The sequence below is a fragment of the Lactuca virosa genome, chromosome 4, assembly GCF_052849685.1.
Source record: "Lactuca virosa cultivar CGN04683 chromosome 4, Lactuca_virosa_CGN04683_v6, whole genome shotgun sequence".
Classification (NCBI taxonomy): domain Eukaryota; kingdom Viridiplantae; phylum Streptophyta; class Magnoliopsida; order Asterales; family Asteraceae; genus Lactuca; species Lactuca virosa.
In genome coordinates, this window is record NC_136429.1 from 293,618,163 (window position 1) to 293,638,905 (window position 20,743).

Consider the following 20,743-nt stretch of genomic DNA (forward strand, 5'->3'; position numbering starts at 1 on the left):
CAAAAGATTGGTTATTCTATCTTCCCCCAGGGTCAATCAGCTCATGGACCGACATGGCAAGATCTTTTCTTGACAAGTTCTATCCCGCTTCAAGAGTCTCAAGTCTTAGAAATGAGATTTGTGGAATCCGCCAAGGTCAAAATGAGACTTTTCATGATTATTGGGAGAGGTTCAACAATTTGTGCTATAGTTGCCCACAACACCAAATTCTGGAACAACTCCTCATTCAACACTTCTATGAGGGATTGTTGCCAATGGAGAGAAGACTAGTTGATGCCTCAAGTGGTGGTGATGTCTTTAGTAAAACTCCACAACAAACAAGACAACTTTTCAACACCATAGCCGCGAATTCTCAACATTTTGGCCCGCGCCAAGACATGAAAAGAGATACACAACACAAAGTCAACGAAGTGGGAACATCAAATCTTGAGTCTCAAATCAAAGATCTAACCTCCGTTGTCCAAACGCTAGCCATGGGACAAACTCCACAAGTGATGGTTTGTGGGATATGTGCAACAATGGGACATCCTACGGATATGTGTCCCATTCTTCAAGAAGATGCGGAACATGTAAATGCCACGGGAGAGTTTCAAAATTACCACAACAAGCCATCCGGTTACCAAAATGCTTACAATTCAAGTTGGAAGCCAAATCCCAACATGAGCTACAACCCAAGACCATTACCTCAAAATGCATTGGTTAGACCTTCCTATCCACCACCACAACCTCACTACCAACGTCCACAACCACACTATCAATCCAAACCACACCCTCCACATCACCAACAACCTCCTCAATCCCAACCAAGTAGCTCCGGGATGTCTCTTGAAGACATTGTCAAATCCTTAGCCACTAGTACCCAACAATTCCAAAAAGAGACAAGAACTAGTATCTCCAACCTTGAAGCACAAATGGGAGATATAGTTACATCCATAAGCAAGTTGGAGTCCCGTGGGAAATTGCCTTTTCAAACCGAAAAGAACCCAAATGTCAATGTGGTGACCTTGAGAAGTGGCAAACAAGCCGGAGAGAGTAGTTCAAAGAAGAAGCCAAGAGATGAAGAGGAAGAAATAGAAGTTATTCCTGTTGAAGAACCTATAGTCAAGAACAATGCACAAGTCGGAGTTCCAAAGAAGACTACCCCTCTAGTAACACCCATAGCCACTCAACCGCCATTCTTGCGACTTCGAAAAAGAACATGGAGGAGAAAGAGATTTTGGACACCTTTCGAAAGGTGGAAGTAAACATCCCTCTACTTGATGCAATCAAGAAAATCCCGAGATATGCAAAGTTTTTGAAAGAACTTTGTACCAACAAGAGGAAGTTGAAGGGGAATGAGAAAATTTTGATGAATGAAAATGCATCCGCGGTTTTACAAAGGAAACTTCCACCCAAATGCAAAGATCCCGGAATGTTCACGGTTCCTTGCAAGATTGGAGATGTCACTTTTAGTAGTGCTATGCTTGATCTTGGTGCCTCTATCAATGTCATGCCATATTCGGTGTATGAATCATTAAATGTCGGACCCTTAAGTGAAACCGGTGTCATAATCTCTCTTGCGAATAAATCAAGTGTCTTTCCTAGAGGTGTTTTGGAAGATGTCCTAGTGCAAGTGAACCAATTGGTCTTCCCGGCGGATTTCTATGTGATTGATCTAGATGAGCAAGTGTCCTCTAAATCGGCTCTAATCTTGCTTGGGAGACCGTTTTTGAAGACGGCTAGGATGAAGATCGATGTGTATGCGGGAAGTTTGACAATGGAGTTTGATGGTGAAACAATAAGTTTTAATATTTATGATGCCATGAGATATCCTAGTGATGTTTCGTCTTTGTACTTTGTTGATGTTGTTGAGCCAATTACTCAAGAATTGTTTGAGTTATCTAACGGTGATATGTTGGAGATGATCTTAAGCAAAGGATTCGATTGTGGGAAGCTAGCCGAGCAATTAAAGCTTTATTCTTTGGATCCGGAAGTTGAGAAGTTGGTAAATAAAATGGAGATGAAGAAATCCACAAGATTAGATGTCAAACAAATTGAATTGCCCCCAACTCATACAAAATTGCCTCCATCCCTTGTTCAACCACCCGAATTGGAATTGAAGGTCCTACCTCAACATTTGAAGTATGCCTACTTGGGAAAGAATGAAACCCTCCCGGTTATCATTTCAACTCACAACCGAATTTGAAGAAGAGCAACTCCTCAAGGTGTTGAAGGAACACAAGGAAGCCATGGGTTGGACGATTGCGGATATCAAGGGATTGAGCCCCTTCACTTGTATGCACAAGATCTTGATGGATGATGAATGCAAGACGAGTCGGGATGCGCAAAGAAGATTGAACCCGCCTATGATGGAAGTTGTAAAGAAAGAGATTTTGAAGCTACTTGATGCGGGGATGATCTATCCAATCTCGGATAGCAAATGGGTGAGCCCGGTGCAAGTCGTTCCCAAGAAGACAGGAATCACGGTAGTCGAGAACAACAAAGGTATGATGGTCCCCACCCGCGTGCAAAACGGGTGGAGAGTATGTATTGACTACCGCAAACTCAATGCAAGCACAAGAAAAGATCATTTTCCATTGCCTTTCATCGACCAAATGTTAGAAAGGTTGGCCGGAAAATCTCACTATTGTTGTCTAGACGGGTACTCCGGTTTTCACCACATCCCGGTGGCACCGGAAGACCAAGAAAAGACAACATTTACATGTCCATTTGGCACTTTCGCATACCGGAGAATGCCATTTGGATTGTGTAACGCCCCGACCACTTTCCAATGTTGCATGGTTAGTATCTTTTCCGAATATGTCGAAAACATAATTGAGATTTTTATGGATGACTTTACGGTATATGGGAACTCGTTTAAAGAATGTTTGACCAATCTCACCAAAATTTTGAAAAGATGCATTGAAACAAATTTGGTTTTAAACTTTGAGAAATGTCATTTCATGGTGAGTCAAGGTCTCATTTTGGGTCACATTGTGTTTGAAAAAGGAATTGAGGTAGATAAGGCCAAGATCGATGTTATTCAAAGCTTACCTTACCCGACTTGTGTTCGGGAAGTTCGTTCTTTTTTGGGCCATGCAGGTTTCTACCGATGATTCATCAAGGACTTTTCAAAGATAACAAGACCAATGTGCCAACTCTTGCAAAAGGAGGCCGATTTCGAGTTCAATGAGGCGTGCAAAAAAGCTTTCGACAAGCTCAAGGAATTGCTTACATCCGCCCCCATCATACAAGCACCAAATTGGGATCTCCCTTTCGAGATCATGTGTGATGCAAGCAATTATGCTATCGGCGCCGTTTTGGGTCAAAAGAATGGAAGAGCCTCCCATGTGATTTACTATGCATCAAGGACACTAGACAATGCTCAAAGCAACTACTCTACCACGGAGAAGGAGCTATTGGCCATAGTGTTCGCTTTGGAGAAGTTTCGGCAATATCTACTTGGCACCAAAGTTATAGTATATTCGGATCATGCGGCTCTCAAGTACTTGATGACAAAGAAAGATGCAAAGCCAAGACTCATCCGGTGGATCTTATTATTGCAAGAATTTGATTTGGAAATCCGGGACAAAAGTGGATGTGAGAACCTTGTTGCCGACCACTTCAAATGAAACTCCTCTCCCTTTGCGGGACGAGTTTCCGGATGAGCATCTCTTTTCCCTTATTCAATCTACTCCTTGGTATGCTGATATCGTTAACTTTTTGGTCACCAAAAGGTATCCCGACACATTCTCACGTGCTCAAAAAGACAAGCTCAAAAGTGATGCAAAATACTATGTGTGGGATGAGCCTTATTTGTGGAAACATTGTCCCGATCAAATCATTAGGCGATGTGTACCCCAACACGAGCATCAATCCATTTTACAATTTTGTCATGAATTTGCTTGTGGGGGACACTTCGGACCTAGCCGAACTTTGAGAAAGGTTCTTGAATGTGGATTATTTTGGCCAACCATGTCACGCGATTGTTATATGTTTTGTAAAAGCTGTGAACGGTGCCAAAGGACGGGAAACATTTCACAAAAAAATCAAATGCCACAAAATCCAATCCTTGTTTGTGAAAATTTTGACGTATGGGGGATTGATTTTATGGGCCCATTTCCCGTCTTGTTTGGCAACGTTTACATCTTGCTCGCGGTTGACTATGTTTCTAAGTGGGTTGAAGCCAAAGCCACAAGATCGGATGATGCCAAAACAGTTATCGACTTTTTAAAATCTAATGTCTTCGTGAGGTTTGGTGTGCCTAGGGCTTTGATTAGTGATCGAGGGACGCATTTTTACAATAAGATGATGGAGGCCTTGCTGAAAAAGTACAACGTGACCCATCGTGTCTCTACCGCCTACCACCCTCAAACGAACGGTCAAGCGGAAGTCTCAAATCGTGAGGTGAAGAGTATTTTAGAGAAAACAGTGAATCCGACAAGGAAAGATTGGAGTTTAAGGCTTGATGATGCCTTATGGGCCTATCGGACCGCTTACAAGACCCCGATAGGAATGTCACCCTTTAGGTTGGTTTTCAGAAAGTCATGTCATCTACCCGTCGAATTAGAGCACCGTGCATTTTGGGCGGTCAAGCAATGTAATTACAATATTGATGAGGCGGGGAGACATAGGAAGCTTCAACTCCAAGAGCTGGAAGAATTGAGAAACAACTCCTATGAAAACACAAGGATTTATAAGGAGAAGACGAAGCTCTTCCACGACAAGTCCATCGCCCGGAAGCATTTTGAACCGGGGCATAGGGTCTTACTATACCATTCACGATTGAAGTTATTTCCAGGCAAGCTAAGGTCAAGATGGATTGGACCTTTTGTTGTGATAAAGACCTTTGACCATGGGGCGGTAGAAATTCAAAGCGAAAAGACGGGACAAATTTTCAAAGTCAATGGGCACCGGTTGAAGCCATTCTATGAAGGTTTCAGTGCTAATACTCTTGAAATCATCCATTTGGATGTCCCGATGTGTTGAAGCAAGCCAGGAAGACGTCTCGCCAAAGACGTTAAAGAAGGGCATTTTTGGAAAGCAATGTGTTTTCACCTTTTTTAAATTCAAATAAATCGTTTTACAAAGCGTTTTTGGGATTTTGAAAAATAAATTTTTGAAAGGTTTCACCATTCATTCCCCGTTTTATTCCAACTTTTGTCAAAATTTTGAAACCGGGCCTTACGGGGATCATTTTGAGCAAAAAAAAAATCAAGTTTTTGGAAAAATCTCATTTTTTGAAGTGCAGGAATGCCCCGCGGCCCGCGTTGCTTGGAAGCTTAATGTTTGCGCGGCCCGCGTAGCTTAAAGCTCCAATTGTCATTCAGTACCCGCGGCCAGCCCGCGGCCCACGCCTTGCCAGCGTGGGTGTTCGAGCACTTAGAAATTTTTTTGGACCATTTAGTTCCCGCGGCCAGCCTGCGGCCCGAGCATCACCCGCGCAAAGGACAGAAGCGATAAGGTTTTTCTAGCAAGTAGACGCGGCCAGCACGCGGCCCGCGGCCTGCCCGCGTGTTGGTCGATTGACTGATTCTTTTGAGCTGTTGACTGCTTTGACTTTTGTTGACCAAGGGGTTTAATGAGTTGACCAACATTGACCGGGTTTGACCTTTCTTGACCATGGATTAAACATCTCCAGCACTCATCTTCTTCATTCTAACCTAACAAATTCCACCATTTTCTCTCTAGAAGCTCAAGAACACCATAACCCACTTCTCACAAAAATCTATTTTCCCGGAGTTCTACCGGTCAGAATCTCGTGAAACCATTGCCATTCTTCACCATTTTTCATCATCTACAAACCCCACCCAAATTCCGGTCCGATCTGTTGCCGGAATTCCGGGCGCCACCACCTCCCACCACCACCTTCTTTCGCATTTTCCGGCCAACTCCGGCCACCATTGGAGATTCTGAGCACGGGGTTTTGTTTCTCTCATCAAGGGCTTTCTAACCATACCCATCTTTTCCCAAAAACTCACGAAAATTTTCCGACCAATTTGGGTGCCGCCACTCTAGTCGCCGGAAAGTCATCTTGAAACTCGTTTGTGGGGTTGTTTTAGCGATTAAAGCGTCAAATACGAAGCAAAATCATAAGCTTGGGGTGTGTCTTGGAGAATATCTTCGGTGGCTCTAATTCCGCTTCCACCATTCGTTCCGGGTCTAAGAAATTGGGTAATTTCATTCCTTCAACTTGATTATTTACATCCCAATTTCCCATTGGTTGTTGGAATTGTGTGCCTTTGGTGTGGCTTGAAAGCTATTATTGGTAAAATTTTGTCCCGAGTAAATGTCTAAACGTGCCAAAACGGGGACGGGAGCTACTTCCTCTAAAGGTGGATCAAAAGGAAAATCCAAGGATCCCCCGTTTCGTTTGTTGAATCGTGAGGACCGAAAAACATATGATTTTCTCGTTTCCACAAACGTCAAGTCAAGTCAACAAAATTCCTCCATAGGGAATCTTTTGCTAGTCTTGGGGTACTCGATGGAGTCCAAGCGTTATTTAACAATATTGGGTGGGGCCAATTCCTCTATAACCGTGCCGCCACCTATGTTGAACCAACCTTGGAATTTCTTACCACATTCAATCCCGGAGAGGCAGGCGAAACCGTCACCTTCCAAATGCTCGGCGAGAAACGATCCCTACCATATCGGGTGGTGAACGCCCTGATGGGCACTCCAGTGGACAATCTATATCACCAACAAGACCCATGGCCCGAAAACTTCAATGAGCATCACTTTTGGCAGCAAATTACCACCGAGCCACAATACTCATCGTCTTCATCAAAGGCCTCCTCCATAATTCACCCATGTTTGCGCCTAGCGCATCGAGTACTCACATGCACCATTTTTGCCCGCTCCGAAGTGGGAAAAATTTCAAAGGCGGAATTATTTTTTCTTTGGTGCATGACTCGTGAGAACGGTCCGCGGCCGGATTTTGCCTCCTTTTTCTTCACCAAATGTTACAACCTCACAACTATGGACAAAGGAGACATTTTCATTGGGGGATTGATCACCCTCATTGCATCTCGGCCACCGCTTCAACTTTATCTCTCCACTCTTCCATTCGAGAAGGCTTCCGGCCCTTCTAGCCTTGACGGCCACGCACTTCGCCGAATGCAACTCGTCCAGGATTCGGTCGTTGGTCCCATGTGGATTCTTGACAACCAACCATACCTCATTCTTCCCCACGAGTATATAGGGAGTTTCGAACCAACCGACCCCGATCAATGGATCATTCCATCCGACTACCCTCCTCCTATAGATGATGAAGATGACCAGTTTCAGCCTCCACAGCATTTTGCCGAGCCTCAATATCAGCCACAGCAGCAGGGGAGACACGAAGTCCCACCATATTTCCCCCCTACGTTCTTTGACCAATTCGCCACAATGTTCTCCACGGTGCAGCGCATCGACACCCAAACGCAAGAGAACACGAGAGCCATCCAAGATGTGGTGACCCGTGTTGATCGATTGGAGCAGTCCTTCCCTCCCACTTCCCGCCAGGTCTAGGATATGTGGGACTACCACTATCGCCACGGGCATTTCCCGCCGCCTGACCCTCCGATTTAGGTCATTTCCGCCCTTTCCTTAAGCATTGAGGACAATGCTTATTCTTAAGCGTGGGGTGGGGCATTTCCCTTTTCTTTTACTTTTTCATGCATTTTTTTAACTAGGTCGCATAACATTTTAGTTTTAAGCTAATTTTCATTCATATTATTTATTTATTTATATAAAATTCCAAAAAGATTTTATTTTCTTCTTTTTCACCTTTTATATTTTTGCATAACATTTAGCTTAGGGCATTAACATTCATGCATTTTTGTTGTTTGTTTATTCTCCCCCCCCCCCTTGGATGTCATGGAACAGGTTCATAGTTATTGTATCATTATTGGTCCAGGATCTTGTTGCTATCTCACCCATCGAACCGGGACCACTAGCTGCAGTTTGGGACTTCATACTTGGGATCAGGTGCTGGAAGCTTATAGGGGTAAGTGATCATGGCCAGGTAGTTTTCATGAAGAATTATACATGCAATACTAACAACTGTAGGATATACTATAGCAATGGATGTTCTTAGCCTTGCGGTCACTACCGCTGAGAGGATCACACTTGATCATGTTTGAACCGTTAAGATGAAGCACTGGTGCTTGTCCCCGAGTAGAATCCATATCCGGTCTCTTTACATCACCATATCTTTTTGCGATTTTCTTAGGATCTTAGAGAGTCTTTTAGTCCGCATATGGACATTTTCATTACTTTTGAAAAATTGCAAGTTTGAAAAGGAGCTTACATTACATCTTTATGCTCCACACATGGTCATTTTCACACTTAGACCATTCGGATTATATTACTACCCTTTCGGTTCCACTTACACACTTTTGGGAACCAAATTTTGAGTCAAAGGGTTTTCTTGTTAAAATTTCGATTGTTAATACATTACCTTCATGTGTTTTAACAAAAAAAAAAACAAAACAAAACAAAACAAAAAAAAAGAGAAAAAGAATAGCATGCGAATTTCCAGCTGCAACTATCTTAAATAGGTGACCGGTTCAGTTATTGAACAAATTTTCCTACATTTTGGTCACCCAGCGTTTAATATTCATTTATTTAGGATTGTCTTATTGTATATAGATCGAGTTGTTGTTTTTTCGCAAATTGATGATGTTAGAGAGACTGTTGAGTCGGATACTACGGGAGGTTTGGGCCAACACTAAGTGAACTGATTCCTACAGCGGTGCCCGAGCGATGAAACCCAATCACACTTGAGAGAGGCCGGCAGACGTGAGATCACACAACTTTCGTGATAAGAGTGTACACTTAAAAGAAGAGCTCCACACGAGCCCATCCAGCTGCTTTCTCCCTACTACATATGTTCTTCATTGTATGCATGTTCCATTGGGCTGCGACTGCTCATCCCTCCTTACTCACCTAAAGGAGTTGTCCTGGATGTGGTTTATGGTCCCATTGTCATCGGATGAAAAATTCGTGAGGTAATAGCAAGATCAATTCTGACCATGTTGACTAACGGTGATCAGGTTCCGCGGTTCTATCCATTCTTTTTATTTTCCCTAGGATAGTTCATCCCGAGTTCATTTTAGTCTTGTCATACTTGAGGACAAGTAAGGTTTAAGCTTGGGGTGATTTGATAGCTTCATTTTATTTACTTCTTTTTATAGTTTATTTTAGCATATTTCATTCTCAATTTAGATAATTTCCATACATATTTTCCTTTTTGTTATTTTATGACCACTTTCGGGTTCTTTCGAGTTTCGTGAGCTTAATTGCAGATTTTAAGTAGACTAGCGGAGCGGGATCTTTTGGAAAGCAATTGGACTTGGAGGACAATGAGGATTTTAGGCTTGATGGCTATAGAGGTGATGCATGGAGTGGGATTGTCAATTATTTGAAGGGTTGGAAGAATTAAACTTTAAATTTGAAAAGCCCTGGAGAATTCTTGAGTGTGCATGATCGATGTTTAGGAGTTTGCGGAAGCTTTGAGTGATGTGGAGAGGCAAATTGGGCTCAAATTAAAGAAATATTGAAGAAAAATAGGCTAGAAGCTGATTAGACTCGAACTGGGCCAATGGTTAAGCTGTGGGAGCCCAAATCTTGAAGAAGCCCAAAAACTCCGTCATAGTCATGCGGCCCGCGTAAGATTCCCCGCGACCCGCGTGGATGCCTGAGAAGGGCAAATTCGGGATTTTGTTTAGAGCTCTATATTGGGAAGGTTGGTGTGCCTCTTCTAGCCTTATCTTTGACATCCGATTTGGAGGCTTTCTCTCTAGAGTTTGGGAGCATTTTGAAGGCCAAGAACCCTCAAGAACTTCACCATTTCACCTCTTGATTATTGTAAAATGTTTGGTACAATCTTCTCTAACTTTATTTCTTTGAGTTTAGCCATGCTTGGCTAAACTAATATTGGTTGACTTTTGTTGAATCCTTTGAACTTTTGTTGAATGTTGAAGAATCCATGAACATGTTCTTAAATCTTTATGGGAAAGTTTTGTGTTTTAACATCTTATCACTACTTGTATGTTTTAGTTCATGAGTTTAAATATGTTTGTGGTGATTAGTTGGCTAATTTCTTGATTAAGTAAAGGATCCTCAAATTAGCAAGCAACAAATGATTTTTGTGTTGTTTTTGCTTCACACGATCATAAAAACATTTCCTCCAACATGGTGGTGAAAGCATTTGACCCCTCTTGGATTTGGTGACTTTTTGGTTCTTAATGCTAGTTGACTTTCACTAATTACATGCTTAATGGAAATTGTGACTTTGACTAAGGAAATTGTTATGAGCTTCTCTAACCATTTTAACAACTAAGAAAAGTCTAGGTAATCTCAAGCTTCTTGGATTACTATAGCTAAATTGAGGATTTAAATCAAGTATTGCACCATTGGATTCTAATGATATGTTCATCAAAAGTTAAAGTGAGGAAACCTTAAGTCAACCATCTTTCTCTTATTGATTTCACATCAAATTCTTATTTTTGCCAAATTGTTCATTTAAGTTCTAGTTTAATTCTAGTTTTCGTTTAAGTATTTCAAAAATATCAAAACCCCCATTTTTATTTCATTGTCATTTTACAAGTACTGTTGCAAAAAGATTTTCCATAGAGTCATAAATTGAACCAATCTCTGTGGATCGACCCCTTTACCACTATACACTATTTTAGTGTAAAAGATTTAGGGTTATTTATTTTTGTTGGCCTCGACAACCACCAAATTTTGGCGCCGTTGTTGGGGACTGGTTTATTTTTAATCAATTTGTTTCTCTATGCCCAGATCTCAGCGTACAGGTGACTTGATTTACAACCCAGAAATTGGAAAAGAAGCAAGGCGTTTGGCGAAGGAAAAACGAATTGAACGTGGTCAAACTTCTAATCCTCACGGGGATCCAGAGGTTGAACCCGCTTCATCAAGTGATACAGAACCCGATTCTAGTCCCGACCCTCGCCAAGAAATTCCCAAAACACCACCTCTACAACAAAATCCTCCCGACTTGCGACTTCGAAAAAGAACATGGAGGAGAAAGAGATTTTGGACACCTTTCGAAAGGTGGAAGTAAACATCCCTCTACTTGATGCAATCAAGCAAATCCTGAGATATGCAAAGTTTTTGAAAGAACTTTGTACCAACAAGAGGAAGTTGAAGGGGAATGAGAAAATTTTGATGAATGAAAATGCATCCGCGGTTTTACAAAGGAAACTTCCACCCAAATGCAAAGATCCCGGAATGTTCACGGTTCCTTGCAAGATTGGAGATGTCACTTTTAGTAGTGCTATGCTTGATCTTGGTGCCTCTATCAATGTCATGCCATATTCGGTGTATGAATCATTAAATGTTGGACCCTTAAGTGAAACCGGTGTCATAATCTCTCTTGCGAATAAATCAAGTGTCTTTCCTAGAGGTGTTTTGGAAGATGTCCTAGTGCAAGTGAACCAATTGGTCTTCCCGGCGGATTTCTATGTGATTGATCTAGATGAGCAAGTGTCCTCTAAATCGGCTCTAATCTTGCTTGGGAGACCGTTTTTGAAGACGGCTAGGACGAAGATCGATGTGTATGCGGGAAGTTTGACAATGGAGTTTGATGGTGAAACAATAAGTATTAATATTTATGATGCCATGAGATATCCTAGTGATGTTTCGTCTTTGTACTTTGTTGATGTTGTTGAGCCAATTACTCAAGAATTGTTTGAGTTATCTAACGGTGATATGTTGGAGATGATCTTAAGCAAAGGATTCGATTGTGGGAAGCTAGCCGAGCAATTAAAGCTTTATTCTTTGGATCCGGAAGTTGAGAAGTTGGTAAATAAAATGGAGATGAAGAAATCCACAAGATTAGATGTCAAACAAATTGAATTGCGCCCAACTCATACAAAATTGCCTCCATCCCTTGTTCAACCACCCGAATTGGAATTGAAGGTCCTACCTCAACATTTGAAGTATGCCTACTTGGGAAAGAATGAAACCCTCCCGGTTATCATTTCAACTCACTTAACCGAATTTGAAGAAGGGCAACTCCTCAAGGTGTTGAAGGAACACAAGGAAGCCATAGGTTGGACGATTGCGGATATCAAGGGATTGAGCCCCTCCACTTGTATGCACAAGATCTTGATGGATGATGAATGCAAGCCGAGTCGGGATGCGCAAAGAAGATTGAACCCGCCTATGATGGAAGTTGTAAAGAAAGAGATTTTGAAGCTACTTGATGCGGGGATGATCTATCCAATCTCGGATAGCAAATGGGTGAGCCCGGTGCAAGTCGTTCCCAAGAAGACGGGAATCACGGTAGTCGAGAACAACAAAGGTATGATGGTCCCCACCCGCGTGCAAAACGGGTGGAGAGTATGTATTGACTACCGCAAACTCAATGCAAGCACAAGAAAATATCATTTTCCATTGCCTTTCATCGACCAAATGTTATAAAGGTTGGCCGGGAAATCTCACTATTGTTGTCTAGACGGGTACTCCGGTTTTCACCACATCCCGGTGGCACCGGAAGACCAAGAAAAGACAACATTTACATGTCCATTTGGCACTTTCGCATACCGGAGAATGCCATTTGGATTGTGTAACGCCCCGGCCACTTTCCAATGTTGCATGGTTAGTATCTTTTCCGAATATGTCGAAAACATAATTGAGATTTTTATGGATGACTTTACGGTATATGGGAACTCGTTTAAAGAATGTTTGACCAATCTCACCAAAATTTTGAAAAGATGCATTGAAACAAATTTGGTTTTAAACTTTGAGAAATGTCATTTCATGGTGAGTCAAGGTCTCATTTTGGGTCACATTGTGCTTGAAAAAGGAATTGAGGTAGATAAGGCCAAGATCGATGTTATTCAAAGCTTACCTTACCCGACTTGTGTTCGGGAAGTTCGTTCTTTTTTGGGCCATGCAGGTTTCTACCGATGATTCATCAAGGACTTTTCAAAGATAACAAGACCAATGTGCCAACTCTTGCAAAAGGAGGCCGATTTCGAGTTCAATGAGGCGTGCAAAAAAGCTTTCGACAAGCTCAAGGAATTGCTTACATCCGTCCCCATCATACAAGCACCAAATTGGGATCTCCCTTTCGAGATCATGTGTGATGCAAGCAATTATGCTATCGGCGCCGTTTTGGGTCAAAAGAATGGAAGAGCCTCCCATGTGATTTACTATGCATCAAGGACACTAGACAATGCTCAAAGCAACTACTCTACCATGGAGAAGGAGCTATTGGCCATAGTGTTCGCTTTGGAGAAGTTTCGGCAATATCTACTTGGCACCAAAGTTATAGTATATTCGGATCATGCGGCTCTCAAGTACTTGATGACAAAGAAAGATGCAAAGCCAAGACTCATCCGGTGGATCTTATTATTGCAAGAATTTGATTTGGAAATCCGGGACAAAAGTGGATGTGAGAACCTTGTTGCCGACCACTTAAGCCGGATCACTTCAAATGAAACTCCTCTCCCCTTGCAGGACGAGTTTCCGGATGACCATCTCTTTTCCCTTATTCAATCTACTCCTTGGTATGCTGATATCGTTAAATTTTTGGTCACAAAAAGGTATCCCGACACATTCTCACGTGCTCAAAAAGACAAGCTCAAAAGTGATGCAAAATACTATGTGTGGGATGAGCCTTATTTGTGGAAACATTGTCCTGATCAAATCATTAGGCGATGTGTACCCCAACAAGAGCATCAATCCATTTTACAATTTTGTCATGAATTTGCTTGTGGGGGACACTTCGGACCTAGCCGAACTTTGAGAAAGGTTCTTGAATGTGGATTATTTTGGCCAACCATGTCACGCGATTGTTATATGTTTTGTAAAAGCTGTGAAAAAACTAGTGCAACTCGAGTCATATCTTTTGCGAGATCCCGTCAGTCAAGGGACTCTCGTGCTGCGTGTACTCGCTTTTTGTATTATACCTTGTTCGCAGCAGCAGTCTTGTAAGATAAAACTAAAGTACTGAAACTCTGTCAAGTTGCACCATTATGTTTTATAACACCTTTATGATCTAGTCTAACGCCTTTTATTCCGAGTAGTCCGACATTATCATGTAACATGAGTCAATTCGATCCTCACAATGCCAGTCTCGTGAGAAAATCCTTTTCCCCGTAGACGCCTTTCTAGCAAAGCCGTCATTCCAGAATTCCGAGATACTCATGCGAAGGGTATCTTATGTTTCGTATCCTTCCCGAAAAACCTCCCCGGAATACCACTCGTACAGTACGTCAAGTTCCATCCGAAGACCCATACGGTTAATCTATCGCTGAGGAATGTAGACGCAAGGGTGGTATATAATCAAGGTTCTACAGGTTTAGAATTGATGGTTCCACTTTAACTTCTTTTCCTTGTTTGGATGTGAGCTTAGAGAAGAATCATTTATTCGACGGACTTTTCAATCTTAATTATATAAGACTAGTATACGCGAAGCTGTGATTGATGAACCAACTATGACTTCTAAAATGAACTTCAGGACAAAGACTGCTCGAGAATACGAGTGATCGCACTACTATACGAATAAACTTAGGAGCCAATCAAATGCCTTTCCCGCCGACCGAGACATGAGATTCAGATAGAACATAAGTACCTATCCTTTTTCCTTACTTTATGAGTAATCATAATTTCTTTTGGATTTTTCCGACATCTTTCCAGAAGAACTTTCAGGATTACCTCCACAACGTCAAGTCGAGTTCAGAATCGACTTAGTTCCAGGGGCTACCCCAGTAGCCAAATCACCCTATCGTCTAGCACCTGCAGAGATGCAAGAACTGTCCGGTCAACTTAACGAACTGCTCAGCAAGGGCTTTATAAGACCAAGCTTCTCACCCTGGGGAGCTCCAGTCTTATTCGTCAAGAAGAAAGACGGATCGTTTCGTATGTGCATCGACTGCAGGGAACTCAACAAACTGACCGTCAAAAAAATCATTACCCTCTGCCTCGTATAGACGATTTGTTTGACCAACTTCAAGGGGGCGAACTTCTTTTCAAAAATAGACCTAAGGTCCGGGTATCACCAGTTACGAGTGTTAGGGGAGGATGTTCCGAAGACAGCCTTCCGAACTCGTTATGGACACTACGGATTCGTAGTGATGCCGTTCGGATTAACCAATGCGCCTGCAGCATTGATGGACTTAATGAATAGGGTATGCCGTCCTTACTAGGATCAGTTCGTCATTGTCTTCATGGATGACATACTTATCTACTCTCGTAGAAAGGAGGATCATAGTAAGCATCTACGTCAGATCTAGGAAACATTACGATCAGAGAAGCTCTACGCGAAGTTCCCTTAAATGCGAGTTTTGGATTCGAAGAGTCAAATTCCTGGGTCACGTTGTTAGTGAAGAGGGAATTCGTGTAGACACTTCCAAAATCCAGGCCATTGGGAACTGTCAGATCCGAAGACACCTACAAAAATTCGTAAATTTCTAGGTCTTACAGGCTACTATCGTAGGTTCTTTCAGAACTTCTCTCGATTCGCGAAGCCTCATATGACTTCGACCCAGAAGGGTGTGGCTCTTGACTGGGAAGGGGAGCAAGAGAAAGCGTTCCAAACGCGGAAGCAAGCCTTATGCACCGCACCGATACTATCCCTCCCAGAAGGAATAGAAGACTTTGTGGTCTATTGCGATGCATCCAAATCCAGGGCTCGGTTGGATTTTGATGCAACGAGGTAAGGTCATTGCCTATGCCTTCCGTCAACTTAATACACTCGAACCCAACTATACAACACACGATCTGGAGTTAGATACAGTGGAAATTGCTCCAAAGGTCCGGAGATCATTTGAGAAATGACAGAGAACATCGTTCAGATTCGTGAACGATTGAAAGCCTCTAGAGACCGACAGAAAAGCTACGCAGACAAAAGAAGGAAACCTTTGGAATTCCAGGTAGGAGACCGAGTTCTTTTGAAAGTCTCACCCTGGAAGGGCTTGATACGCTTCGGGAAAGCGTGGAAAGCTAAATCCAAGATACGTAGGGCCTTTCGAGATTCTCGCTAGAATCGGCCCTGTAGCTTACAAACTTAACCTACCTCGTGAACTCAGTAACGTACATTCTACTTTCCACGTCTCGAACTTGAAAAAGTGCCTATCCGATGAGACTCTTGTATCCCACTCGGCGAGATCGAGATCAATGAGTGCCTCAACTTCGTGGAAGAACCTGTAGAGATCATGGACCGAGAGGTCAAGCAAACGAAACAAGCCGTATCCCGATAGTGAAGGTTCGCTGGAACGCCAAGCGAGGACCTGAATTCACTTGGGAGCGCGAGGACCAGTTGAAACTGAAATATCCTCATCTTTATACTTAGTTATTTGTAACTACTTATTTGCTTAAACTCTAATTTCGGGACGAAATTCTCTCTAACGGGGGATGATGTGACAACCCGAAATTTCTATCTTGTATAGTCAATCAATTCAACCAAAGTCAGACTTGTTTCTGCTATCATTTATCATTGTTTAGAGTCTAATTGAGTGTTCTAAGCCTAGTATATTCAAGAATCGGGTGTTAGGAAGTATCTGCTTGAATCCATTGTACCTAAATCAAGCTTAAACCCCATTATGAGGTGTTTACGGCAAAACTTTATGAGTTTGGGCCGTAAACTCATCCATGGCCATGAACTCATGTTTTAAGCATGAGTTTACATCATTTTTCATCATTTCCTTCATTCCAAGTCAAAGAACTCCCATTCTCTCTCAACTATCATCAAGATCTTCATCTTAATCTTCCAAAAATGTAAGAATTTATTCCTTTGATTTGGTATTACAACACTTTATCTAATACAACCCTTTGATTTCATCCATGAAATCGTTCCATTTTGATAGATCTTCAAGTGTTCTTCAATTCACCAAGAACACCAAGAACACACACTAGTGTTCTTGGACCGTAATCACCCTTACAAGCTTCTATATTGTAAGTAGCTACCTCCTATACTTGTTAGTTAGTTAAGATGTTGAATCAAGGACTTGAAAACAAGTTTTCCTCAAGAACATAAGGTGTTTACGGCCAAGCCAATCTCCTTGGGCCGTAAACCCTAATTAAAGGGGCAAAAATGAGCCCTAATCCCTTCCAAAGCCTTGGAACCAAGTCTAGAATACTTCCAAGAAGAGTATAGGACCTTAACATCAAAGAAAATCAAGAACATATGGTGTTAACGGTCAAGGCAATCACCTTGGGCCGTAAACACTAATAAGTAGTGCATATGTGCTTCCATTCCTTCCTAAGGCTTAGAATTGAACATAAGAACACTTCCAAATGACTTGTAAGACCTTATATCACAACTTGGTACAAATTACCATGAGTTTACGGCCGTAAACTCATGGGGGTTTACCCCTTGGCCGTAAACTCATGTGATGCCTCCATGTTGGCCCTAAACTCTAATGAGAGGCCATACTCCCCTTAGATGCAACCCTTTGGTACTTCTAGCACTTGAATTAAAGTGTTTTCCATATCCTAGGGTGTCTTTACTTGCTTAATTAGTTGTTAATTGACTAATTAGATACATATATGTGTCATTATATGTTAAATAGGATCCGTGTGTGTGCTCAAGTCTTCACTTGACACTTAGCATCATGTACCATCCGTTCATCCAAACCACTAACTACAGGTGAGTTCATACCCCTTAATCAAACTTTTAAATGATTTTAAATGCTTTTATGGGGGGGGGGGGAATACAAGTTGATTTATTATAGTTATTATATCAATCACATGTGATTAATAACTACCAACAAGTGGATTTTCTTACTTTTCAAACTGTGTTATCAAACAAACTACTTCAAATCATTTTACAAACTCTTTTACATGTTAAATACTTTGATTAAACTCTTTTAAACTTATATTTTGTCAAATGTGTATCTATATAGATATAGTTATATAAGTAGGATTGAAAGGACTTAGGACTGATAGCTCACCTTACTTCCTGTTCCTCGTTTGGTTGTGGACTTAGGGTATCGGTTGTTTGTCCGAAGGTCGTTTGAATCTTAGTTATATATCATGTATATGTATATAGATATAAAAGTTCCTTCATTCAGTTCAATACCTTTGGGTAGAAAGGGTATACAATCATGTTCATTTATACAAACAACATTACTAGTAAACTATAATAGGTATAGTTTAGATAGTTACTAATACTTTTACAAGAACAATGAAACATACAAAGAGTCAGTTCATACATGAGTCAATACATACTATTATGAGAAACTAAGAGAACATACATACATACTAGACAGAGAGAACATACAATACAGCTAGTACGTACTATACATTATACAGGAGAACATACTATTATGAGAAACTAAGAGAACATATATACATACTAGATAGAGAGAACATACAATACAGCTAGTACATACATTACATATACAAATATACAATATCATAAATGTGGACCGTCGTTCGGGGCATGACATCACCTGTCATGGCTCAATTTGTAGCCAGAATCTCCTAGAGGGAGAGCGTGAATTTGCGTATAGATCTATACTGGATTGACTATCATACACCTTGCTGTTAGCTACAGTGGGACTTGCAAGTCTACGGGTGCCAAATGTCATTTCTTCCGACGTCTTTCATCGTCGTGTTATTAGTCGATAGTATGGTACAATCAGGTCACATCATACCTTAAATGTCAATTGGTTTAAGGTAGAAAGTACAGCAGTAGTTACTATAATACAACACTACAATACTTTATTATTTCCCCATTGCATTCACATTGTGATCTTTTCACATAAAAGGTAGAAGGCTACGTTTAGTAGAAGGCTACGTTTAGTAGAAAATATAGGATTTTCTAGGAGATACAAACATTTACAAACATTTACAAACATTTACAAACATTACAAACATTTACAAACTTATACATGAAGTACTTACAAACACTTTCATACAAACAATGACACTAAAATTCTTATGAACTCACCAGCTTTAAAGTTGATAAACTCTTTCAAAATATCTTGTATTCTCAGGTCATCAGTAGACAGGTACCGATGCCAGGTTTTGAGAAGATGGAGCTCGTTCAAGACTCATCTCTTATTTTTTATTTACATTTTGGTGTCTTATAAACTTCACAAAACACACTTGTATGAAATTATATTATTAATGCAATGGATGATGTTGTTGCTTGTTTACTACTATGCATTGTTGTGATACTGTACATGACGTCCTCCACCCCCGAACGTTTCCGCCGTTCCGGTTTTGGGGTGTGACAACATTCATGTAAACCCTAATACCCATGACCTTTCATTTCCATAGGATCCATGGGTTAAAAACTCCTTGGATTATCCATGCAAGCTTCACCCAACCTAAATGAACTTGACTCATCCTATATATAAGAGTCCATATTTAATTAGTTCATTTTGATCACTAAATTAATTCTAAATTAATTCTTGATCAATACTAATTAAATAATAGGATTCCATATTTATATATTAGAACTTATAATATATTAATATAAATCATAAACATACTATTCTCAAAAGACTATCCATATAAATTGTTCCGATGAAGTGCAACCCAAATGGACCATGCTACTCTCGGGTCGAATACATACCAATAATAGTTATGGGCTTAGACATCTAATCCAACACATACCGACTACAATTATCAGAAGGGAGTAGCATCCACAATGTGTTTCATATTTCTCTTCTTAAGGCTCACCATGGCTAGCCACTGGAATAAGTCACCACATTACCACCATTACTGGATGGTCGTACTTTGCTCACTCCAGCTAAGGTATTGGATTCACGTTGGGTTAATAGGGTGCATGAGTTATTGGTTCGTGGTCTTCAGGGGGTGTAGAGAATGCTACATAGGAGGCTCATTCTACTGTGGCCGAAGCTTATCCAGATTTTGAGCTTGAGGACAAGCTCATTTCCGAGGGAGGGAGTAATGATATGGATAATACCGTATTTGGCAAGGTTTATGATATTTCCATATTTATACACATTTTTAGGCAATATTTTAATGCATTTTGATTAATATTTTGGTTATTTGCAAAGATATATGGTACTTATGAGATTGAATTATATTTTGCAGCCAAAAGGGACATTCTTGAAGATAAAGGGCCAAAAGCGACAAGAATTGGAACTTTGGAGGATTGAAGAATTAAGAAGAAATTTATTGCGAAAATCCCAAATCACGACGTGGTCATGGCTTACACGACGTGGAGTGAGTGTTCTAGAAGATAAGTGCACGGGAAGTCAGAGTCCTTGCCCAATAAGGATTCATCTTAAATCGTGACGTGAAATCTTTGTTCATATTGTGAATTACAATAATTCCCAAAACTATATATATTCATTCACTCTTACGAATTAGAGAGTTTTTTTGGAGACTTTAAGGGTTTAGAAAATGATTTATGGAGGAAGTTTAATCAGAAAAACCAAGTCCAAGCATTGAAGGAAGGAGAATTGATTAAAGGTTTAGAGATTGAAGATTATAATCATCACTTTAGTTTGGTACATTTAATCATGAATTTATATATTAAATTTGAGTGTGTGATTTCAGCTATGAGTAGTTGAATCTAGTTGCTTCTGTTTAGCTAGATGAAGCTTCAACTTTATGGATTAGTTGAATTATTTATGGATTTTAAATAGTTGGTTATGTGCTTGTGTTTGATTGTTAATACCTAGCATGCTAATAGTAGATACTTTAATTGCTTGAATACATGTTCTGTGTAGCTTAGTGACTATTAAATTACATGAACTTGACACCTAGTGATTTAATGACCATTGAATTGCTAGAGCTAGGATCGACCCAATCTTAGATAAGTAATTAA

At 40.8% G+C, this 20,743-nt stretch overlaps 2 protein-coding genes across 2 annotated transcripts; both read left to right on the forward strand.

Annotated features, from left to right (window-relative positions):
- Window positions 1–911: 911 nt before the first annotated feature.
- LOC145105985 (uncharacterized) lies at window positions 912–2,185 on the forward strand. Its single transcript, XM_079043044.1, has 3 exons — window positions 912–1,148; window positions 1,235–1,769; window positions 1,866–2,185. Exons 1-3 carry the CDS (start codon window positions 912–914, stop codon window positions 2,183–2,185), a joined length of 1,092 nt encoding a protein of 363 aa, XP_078899170.1.
- An 8,819-nt stretch (window positions 2,186–11,004) lies between these two features.
- On the forward strand, window positions 11,005–20,069 carry LOC145105987 (uncharacterized). The gene is made up of 4 exons (XM_079043045.1): window positions 11,005–11,587; window positions 11,672–12,273; window positions 12,958–13,527; window positions 19,968–20,069. Exons 1-4 carry the CDS (start codon window positions 11,005–11,007, stop codon window positions 20,067–20,069), a joined length of 1,857 nt encoding a protein of 618 aa, XP_078899171.1.
- The last annotated feature ends 674 nt before the right edge of the window (window positions 20,070–20,743 follow it).

Bases quoted from the DNA above. Each gene is read 5' to 3' on its own strand.
- LOC145105987 (XM_079043045.1), top strand. From the start codon at position 11,005: ATGGAGGAGAAAGAGATTTTGGACACCTTTCGAAAGGTGGAAGTAAAC. The intron at 11,588-11,671 runs GTATTAATATTT...CAATTACTCAAG, and splicing joins GTTTGATGGTGAAACAATAA to AATTGTTTGAGTTATCTAAC. The intron at 13,528-19,967 runs GTCACAAAAAGG...TTATTTGCAAAG, and splicing joins CTGATATCGTTAAATTTTTG to ATATATGGTACTTATGAGAT.
- LOC145105985 (XM_079043044.1), top strand. From the start codon at position 912: ATGGGAGATATAGTTACATCCATAAGCAAGTTGGAGTCCCGTGGGAAA. The intron at 1,149-1,234 runs GTAACACCCATA...ACCTTTCGAAAG, and splicing joins CAAAGAAGACTACCCCTCTA to GTGGAAGTAAACATCCCTCT. The intron at 1,770-1,865 runs GTGAAACAATAA...CAATTACTCAAG, and splicing joins TTTGACAATGGAGTTTGATG to AATTGTTTGAGTTATCTAAC.